This window comes from Poecilia formosa, unplaced genomic scaffold (genome assembly GCF_000485575.1).
Source record: "Poecilia formosa unplaced genomic scaffold, Poecilia_formosa-5.1.2 Scaffold62, whole genome shotgun sequence".
NCBI classification, from domain to species: domain Eukaryota; kingdom Metazoa; phylum Chordata; class Actinopteri; order Cyprinodontiformes; family Poeciliidae; genus Poecilia; species Poecilia formosa.
This window is the reverse complement of record NW_006800001.1, coordinates 1,662,803-1,672,205: the sequence shown is the minus strand read 5'-3', so window position 1 is coordinate 1,672,205 and position 9,403 is coordinate 1,662,803. Positions and strand designations below refer to the sequence as shown.

Here is a 9,403-nt window from a genome sequence, read left to right as displayed (position 1 = left end):
AAAATAGGCCATTCATTGAAAGTGCGCCTTATAATGCGGTGCGCCATATATATGAAAAAAGTTTTAAAATAGGCCATTCATTGAAAGTGCGCCTTATAATGGGGAAAATACAGTACAAAAACAATATTTATTTAATCAGGCAGGATGATTTAGAACAATTTTGCAACTTGGCAAGTGGGAGGGCCTAAGGGAGAAGTGTGAAGAAGGGACTATAAAAATAAATGGTAGCAAGCTGTTTTATAGTCTGATTATTTGTTGATTTCAGATTGTTGTTTTTGTATGTTAATAGTGCATTTGTTATGGTGCTGTAAGTCACAGCTTCACAAGATTATGCTAATCATGGTAATTAATATCCATCTATCCATCCATCCATTGTTTTCAGCTTATCTAAGATGGCGTCGCGAAGCAACAGGTCCAGGATTGATCTGGAGACGTCACTCCCCTCCAATCCTGCCTGGACTTGGAATGCCTTGGGATCTTCCAGAATGAGCTGAAATTCCTCCAGAAAGTTCTGGATCTTGTTATCAGGGTCTCCTCCCAGTGGGTTGTGTCAAGAAAACCTCCAAATGAAGTTGCCCAGCTCTGTCTCCTGATCTGACGCCCAGACCACCTCCACTTTGAGCTCCTCATCCTATCTCTACACCTGAATCCAGCCACTCTTCGGAGAAAACTCGTTTGGCCACTTGTATCCGGCGTCTTGTTCTTTTAGTTACGGCCCGCTTCTCATGACCACAGGTGAGGGTCATAGAGGGACCAGTTAATCAAGAGCTTTGATTTTGGCTCAACTCTTTCATCACCAAAACAAACCGTAGCATTACTGGAGATGAAGCCCAATCTGTCTCCTCATTTCTTGTTCCATTCTACCATCACTCATGAACAAGAAGCCAAGATAGTTGAGACTTAAACTCATTCGCTCAAGGGAGAGATTGACCACCAATCAGTCCACATATTAACTGGAATAATAAAAATAGTAGAAGACCTGTGTTGCTGTCACCAGGCCAAGTGTATCAATCCCAAAAGTGTGCTACATTTAAAAAGAAGACATAAAAATGTTTTACAAATGACTGCGTCATCTGCATATAAGTGTACTTCAGATGCCCAAAAATGTTTGGATCAATATAAGATTCTTGCTGTATGATGAACTTGCTTTTCTTATGGTGTTACAGTATTGACACAATAATTTAAAATAAAAATCTATCGAATGTTTCACAGTAAATTTGGTACAGTGACGCATATTCATAAGGCAGCTAAAATAATTTAACACTTATTACAGTTGTAATAATATTTTTTAAAAATATAAAATACATATCTATCAAATTTAATAGTGTATTAAAGTAAACATTGTTAGTATGCAGAATATTGCAGCTTTACTCTAAGGTTTCAGAATAGCCTTAGAGTGGTGAGTGGCTCTTTTTATGAAATAACTATGAAAACAAAATGGTCTTTCTTAAAAATAAGGGAAAGATATAAATGGGGAAGGTACAGTGTTGTGTTAATGTAAGCATCATAAAGCTGGAGTATTTACTCCAACACCTCCTCTAGTATCTCATTAAAAGTATTTCAAAACACTGAGTCAGTTTGACCTAAGATTTGTGCTGGTTTGAATCTGTAATTGTTTGAAACCCTGACTCACCTTGATACCATTAGCCAGCCAGTACATAGTCCAAATTAATTTTTAAAAATAGAAAATCAGATAGGGATAAATAAATCCTCGGGAAACACTCATAGATTCACTGATATGTTATTGTCTAAAGTATAAAACTAAGTTAGATTCATTGTTTCTAAACCAGTTCAGGTTAAACTCATCAAGTCCTATGTAATCATGTCTCTTCCATAAATGACTAAGTAAACAACCTAAAAGGCTGTGTGCTCTCTCTCCCTCTTGGAGCCTGAAGCTTTCATTTGAATGTGATTCAAAATGACCTCACTGAGTAAAACTAAGTCTGCTGATAAAGTAAGATGCATGAAAACAATAAGTTTTAACAATCAAAAACTCCCTCAAAGTGGAAATCAAGAGGCGATCTGAAAGCTCTCCGTTTGCTGAGTGTTTTTTTTGTTTTGTTTTCTTTTCCTTTTTCACCTGGCAGGTGGCGACGGGAAGAAATCATTACATGAGAGAGGAGATGGGAGGGAAACAAGCACACCTGCGAATGTGCCAGGAGCTCCACCTCCGTCCTCCAATCACTATCCCGGCATCCCTCAGGGGAGAAGGTGTGGCAGGGGCAGAGAGACAAAGGGAGGAGAGAAAGGCAGAGGAAGGAAGAGATTGAAGGGGAGATTTACATGCAACAGTTGACTGGAGTTTGAGTTAACCTTTTATTAATCACAGCCACACTAAACAAACTAGACTGATGGTGCTGGGAGGCTACGAGAGTGTCTTCCAAAGGTGACTTCCTGCGAGAGCAAACACACCACTGCCTATCTACCTTAATGACACAGGACTATTTCTGTCTGACGGTCGCATGGGGTGGTTGGCAGTGGGGGGGGGAGGCTGAGCACCAGCGGAAATCTGTGCTGTAATACCACACAGACAGACGGCTGGGCGGACAAACCCAAGAACACACACACACACAAACACACACAAGCAAGCGAGCGACCGGGAGTCACACAAAGGCTTGTGGCTACAACTCAGCAGAGACCTAACACTTAAAGACAGATTGTCAATACCCCAGTTGCCGCCATGGCGATTGCTGAGAGGATCACAGTTTGGAAAAGGACTGTCTATCCATCACTGTTGCTCTTGGTGCATTATTAACTAGAAGATATCTAATTATCCTGTATCTCATGTCACATCTACAGACCTATGCTTGGCATGGCTTGAATTCACACAACCAAGAAAACGTGTTGAAAAAGTGGAATGTACGGTATCTTGCGGAGCTTCTTGTTATCCTTGAACACATTTTTTTCTCGTGTTAAAGTCAGACTTGAAAGCATTTCATTTGGATTTTGTATAAAAGACAAACACGAAGTGCTGCATAAACGTGAAGTAAACGGAAAATCGTGGCCTTCCTGATGTAACTGCCTAAATCAATTTTTGCCAAAAGTGATTTTGGCAAAAGCAAAAAAAATAAAAAATAAAAAAAATATATATATTTTTTGCCAAATGAATAACTTCAGACCTTATTTTAGGAAGGTCATAAAATGTTTCTTTTTTTTCTATACACACAGAAGTCTACAAAGTGTAGCTTGAATTTAGAATCAGTCACCACAAGACAACAGCTTGTAGGAACAAGTCTTCTGAGGCTCTTTAAGTTTTGACCAGCTAGGGAGTTATAGTCGTGGGACTGGATGAATAAGAGCTTTATTTTCCAAGTCTTGCCACAGATTCTCATGAATTTTCTTCTCTGGACTTTAACTAGGCCTCTCTAATATATAAATTTTAATCTGGTGTACCTCCGGTTGTGTGTTTAGGGAAGAAGCTCTGATTTGAAGTAAGCTTCTATCATGATCTATTGTCTCTTACAGCTTCTAATGGATTTGCCTGCACAGGATAGACTTATATGTGACTCATTCTGTCTTAACATAAACTCTGTCCCTGCCAACTACAAGCATCCCCACAGCATGATACTGCCATCACCATGTGAGGTTGTCATTACAGTGTGCTCAGGGTGGTTTTTATGACCAAAACACCTTCTTCCGTGTGTATGCTGTGTCTCTCACATGGCTAGGGGCTCCCTGTTGTGTACCTTGACCTTCCTGACGTTCTTTGTTAACCAATGTTCTCCCACAAACCTAATTGGATGATTACAGGAAGCCTTTCCTTACACTGGGTTTTAATTATGGCAAATCATTGTAAAAAGGGGTAATATAAACATGCATGCCACACTTTTTAGTTTTTAATTCGTAAAATATTGAGGAAAGCATCTATAATTTTCCGTCAGAATGTGAAATCCCACTAAGACGCACTGATGTCTGCGGTCGCAATGCGCTAAAATGTAGAAAAGTTCAAGGGGAATACTTTTGCAAGCCACTGCGTGATCTCACGCTGCGTTTGAAAAGGGTAGCTGCGATTATGAATGTAGTGTATTCTTTTTCACGTGGAGGCTGATGCTTACTCATATTTACAGTAGACGCCTCATCCGACCTCTTCCGGTGGGGAAACCGGTGAAGTCACGGGGCAAGTGTTGGGAATCGCACAACTGCACACACAGATGCAGTCACGACCGTTCCCGAGACCATCGTCGTGCTGACCTAGAAGACGAGGCTGCGCGGTGACTCATCGGTTCTTTTGCCGGTGATGTCGCTCGAACACACGATGGAGCTCACGCCAGGGCGCCGGAGCAGGGTGGGAGCAAGGCAGAAAAAAAGTGAAATCAGATACAGGAAGAGAAAATGAGGAGGAGGATGAGCAGAGAAGCTTGGCTGGCTGGCTGGCTGGATGGATGGATGGATGGATGGATGGATGGATGGATGGATGGATGGATGGATACCTGGAGGTGGGGACTGTGGGGGGGAAACAAGAAGTCCATACAAGCTGCTTCTAAACACACTCCGTGTATCTCTTTTAATCCTTTTTCCACTCCCCCCTCCATTTCTTTTCATGGGACCTATCATCACCATTCCTAGCTTCTATTTATAGGACACCACTGTCCCCCTGTCCCCCCTGCCTATGTGCAGTGTGTGTTTGTGTGTGAGAAAGAGAAAGAGAGAGAGTGTGTGTGTGAGAGAGAGAAAGTATGTCTGTTTTAAGGAGAACCTTAAGAAAGCATTGTCTCTTAACTCTTAATCTCAGCGTGATTTGACTCACTGAACAGAATCTAGGCGGAAGGCAGGTGTGTTTGTGTGTACATAAAAGGAAGGGTTAAATGAGCTCGAGTTATCCCACCTTTCCCGTCGTTTCCGGCATGCATGTGTGAGTGTGTGTGTTGACTCCTACCTGACTCCTAAAATGTAAACCACAAAGACCTGGGAATACACAAATCATTCCTGGAAAGTGTTTGTTTTAGGTTTTTTTTTTGTATTTTTTTGCTTTGGCTGGAGATGTGCCTGCACATGTGCCTATGCTAATTCTGAAGAATCGGACGGGAAACGCCGAGATTCCTTTTGTACCAACACGCCGTTCGGTGCTGAACAGCTGTTTGGACATGTGCACTGCGGCATGCAGGCCCTTCGAGCCTGATGGAGGACTGTGGTTATTGATTTATGAGCCCTGGTTTGTGGTCTAATCACCAACTGACACATTTGGTCATCACACTATAAACTATTAGTTAAGGCAGACATGCCATTAGCACTTGCAGTGAATAATGGGCCACTTAAATAAATATCTAAGCGTTTCAAAGAGATGCATTGATGCTGTAGGTACAGTTGAGACCTCGTTTTTATTTTTATTTGTTTTGATTAAAAATTGACATTTAGCCAGACTAAGCTTTTCCTGGTTTAGGTCGGCTAAGATTATAAAAATGATGTCCACACAATTTTGACAAAGAATAAATGATGATTTGAAAGCTGCTAGTGGGTGAAATATAGGGACACCTGTAGATATATTTTTAAGACACATTTTAAATAAACTGCTTTGTTTTGTGCCTTCACTGAACAATAAAAAAAGTCAACAAAAACCTGACTTGTGGCCTCCACTATGAAATTGTCCAGCTATCTTCAAGAAGGAGAGGAGTTCTGTGTACTAGAGATTAATTTATTTTGGAGCAAAATGTGCGTCAATCCCGAGAACAAAAAGTAAATATCTTGTGAAAATGCTGACTAAAGCTAGACAGCGGAAGCAAGTCTTTTAGCAACACGGTCTGAAAGGCCATACAGAGAGAATGAGTCATTACTCTAAAGGCAACTTAACATGCTGCATTTCAGATTGTAAACAGACTCAGGGACAAAGACCTTGACTTTGGAGACATGTCATGTGGCGTCATGAGACTAAAATTGACACAAATGGGTCTTCAAAATGGACAATGACCCTAACCATAGCCCCCAATTAGTTACGAAGTGGCTTAACAGCAACAAAGTCAATGTTTTGGAGTGGCCATCACAAAGACCTGTTACTAGTTACAATCACACTGAAAAACAATATAAATAATTTCGCTAATCATAACTGATCTAAAACACAATTTTTTAGTCCGATTTAGTGTCAGTCACTGAAAAAAAAAATATTTTACAGTAGAAGAACTAATAAACGTGACCGGAAAAAAAAGGTTTTAAATGTAACGAACACAGCAAAGGTTACAAGAATTAAATGTCAGATAGCACCATATTAACTTTTTGATGGTTTTAAAGGTTATTTATTTTTCTAAAAGTGTTGCCAGGCTGGTATTTCCCCTGACAATTAAGATTTGCAAAGTTATTTTCCTTTTAAATTGTTTATAACTAGTCACACAACGATTATAGATTTCAAAGCTGTTGAGCCTTTAATACAATGAACAACAATAATAATAACTTTCTTTACACACATAAAAAAAAAAACTACAAAAAAATGCAATGCAATGTCATTTTTCAGTTTTGTTTTTTAACAGATCCATAAACAAATAAACCCAAATCCATTCTTTTCATCTGCACTGGACAAAGGTAACATTTTAATATTATTGACCATAACTAATATTACAGTTTTTTTCTAGTACTTACAAGTAACTTTTAACCCTTTGACGTCACACACTTCCCAGGACTTCCGGCGTGGCACGTCTAAGAGAATGGCGCACAGGAGTAGATGTATTTTCACGTATGTTTTTGTTTTTATCGGTCCACAGGGAGTGCAGCCATTCAGCATGACAGTGAAGCGATTAGGAACTTGTGAAGAATTATACAACCTCGGGTTTTTGTTGTAATATTTCCTACAAGGGACACATTACATTGGTGGAATGGTCGCTGCGGTTCTTACTCTCTCTGTAAGAAATCCGCCATCTTTACAAACGGGAAAGAAAGCTCTTGAACAGGGGACCAATCAGGTGAGTTCAGGGGAAAATGGGGCGTGGTCAGGGGCGTGTCCTAGAGTGTGGCAGGACGGGAGGGGCCGAGGGAGAGGAAAATACTGCATTGGACGTTGAGATTTTTTTTCATTTGCGTTACCTCGTAAAACTTTTGCGTTTCCTCGCAATATGCGTACTGAAATATTTGCTTGTCTATTTTGTATACAGTCACAAATGTCAACTTAAAATTTCAAATGTAAATTCCCCATGTCTCCTAGGGGGCGCCTAAGGTTCTCACAAACTTATCTTCCTAAAACGTAAAAAAAAAAAAAAGAAGAAGAAAAAAAATAGAACTTCATTTAAAATTGTAAACATAATGCAACAACTTCTTCTAATCGGATTGAATTTTATTTACAAATAAAATTTAATTCATAATAAAAACAAAGTACACCCACATGATCTAACATTATTCAAACATAATTACAAAAACCACACACATACCAAAAACATATGATACTTAACAGGACTATGACCTAAAGAGGCGAGCTTTTCTATTTGCCATGAAAGTAAAATGTTAATCATTGTAAGATCCAGAAATGCAATCTCCTCAACTGCTACCCCCAGCAGCCTTTTGGCATGCAGCCCATGTAATCACACTTCCGCTACCGTGTGCTTTCCTCTTTAGAGCATGTGTTTGCTGGTTCTACACCCAACTGATTTGGAAGAAACCTTTCCCCGCTGAGCTAAGTATGTTAGAGTAAATATGTTACTGTGGTTTTTAGAAAAGTATAATCCTGTAGTTTTAAGTACCGTTATGTAATCTGAGCCGAACTGTGAACTGTTGCAGAAAGTCTTGTTTCTAATCCAATCTTTTGTGTAAAGTTTAAACCACAGGACTGTTGAAGCTGAATTGTGAAAGTAGCTCAATGTTCATGGCATCGTTGTAGGAGCCTTTCCAAAGCAGCATATTTATTTATTGAATTACTGATTCTTGTCATTTTTTCCCCCCTTATATTTCAAGGTAATTTTTTATGGTTCTGTTCACTGGTTTCAATATGGAACTCGCAGGCAGATTACTTAGAGACACTGGCTTTAATAGCCATGGTAAAAACACATAAACACAAAACATCAGTTTTAATTTAATTTATGAAGATTGTCAGTAAAGACAGTAGAAACATTTAAAAAAAAATAACAGAACCATTTTAACTGATTAGATTACAGATCTGATACAAATTTAACACTATTTACTTCCATTGTGTTCTTTATGTTATTGTGTCTTTTACTTTACTATTTAAACATATGCATCTCACACAATTAGAGATTGTAGGATTTTTGTGTGAAATGCTTCCTAAAAATGACCCTTCACTTAGTGTTTTCCTTTCATTTTAAGTTTCTAAGATTTATGTTTTGTGGCAGTTTTGTAGTCAGGAAACAAAAAAGAAGTAAAGTTGAGAGCTTAAAGTCACAAAAAAAAAACCCTCAAAAAAACTAAACTGTGCCTCAAACATGATTTCTTGATCCTGGTGTTGCTTTGTACTGTGACATTGTACGTGTCAGAGCAGCTCCAAAAATCACTTATTTCTGCTGTAAAATTGAAAACTTTGCTCACTTCCTGTTTGCATAACCTCATAGCCGCAGCTGCAACAACACACTCACAGTCTGGGACATCTCAGTGGGTCATCAGAAGTTGCCTTTTATCTCAAAACCCAAAATTCGACGGAATAATACAGGTTGTTGCGCATAGGTGCTGTAAAGGAGCAGAGAAAGGTGAGAGGTGGGCCCACAAGGGCCAGTTATAGGGAGATGGTGAGGATTTAGATGAAAAAGAGGTGAAGGAAAACAGCATACAAAGAGGAGCAACAGGGATAAAATGAGGTAGAAAGAGCAAATAAAAACAGAGGGCTGTGCGTATCGTCATTGTGTGTATGTGTGCTTGTGTGTCTGACTGTGTATGTGTGTGCAGCTGTGCCGAGTTGGAGTGAAGGGAGGCGTGAGCAGAGGGGGTCCATTGTGGGTCTTTGTGTGGCTCAGATTGTCCTCTTCTCTGGGAAAGTGGAAACTCAACACTTCTCTCCAGAGGTCTGGTTACCAGGTGAGAGAAGAGGAAAGAAAAGAGAGAGGCAGAGAGAGAAAAACAGAGTGAGAGTGAGAGCTGCATAGGTGAGGAGAGAAACAGACACGGAGAAGGGCAGAGGAGACTGGAAGAGTCGGAGCATGGGAGCAAGAAGTAAAGGAGTAAAAGAAAAGAGAGAGAAAGAGCAAAACAACGAGAATAAAAATAGAAAAACTGGATTTTAAGCTCAGATAGTCAATTAACATAAATATCAGAGTTCATTTCGATGTTGTGCAACTTATGTTTATTCCAAAATAGACATAAGTTGTTCACAGTCTTTTACCATTTCTATTCTGTCCAGAGTGAAACGGACCCATCTATTAGCACTAACACATCTGGCTATGTAGCAGCATAAGCATAACAGTAGGAATGCTTATTACATTATTTTAAATAATAATAATAATAATAATAATAATAATAATAATAATAATAATATTTATTA

The 9,403-nt window shown here is 39.3% G+C and overlaps 1 protein-coding gene across 1 annotated transcript in view; it reads right to left on the bottom strand.

Annotated features, from left to right (window-relative positions):
• LOC103139561 (RNA-binding protein Musashi homolog 1-like) overlaps positions 1 to 6,728 on the bottom strand; it is a 46,536-nt gene extending 39,808 nt beyond the window's left edge. The window contains exon 1 of the mRNA XM_007554246.2: positions 6,568 to 6,728. Within this exon, the coding sequence (XP_007554308.1) occupies positions 6,568 to 6,709 (142 nt within the window). The 5' untranslated portion in view covers positions 6,710 to 6,728. The remainder of the gene's footprint in view (positions 1 to 6,567) is intronic.
• Between the last annotated feature and the right edge of the window lie 2,675 nt (positions 6,729 to 9,403).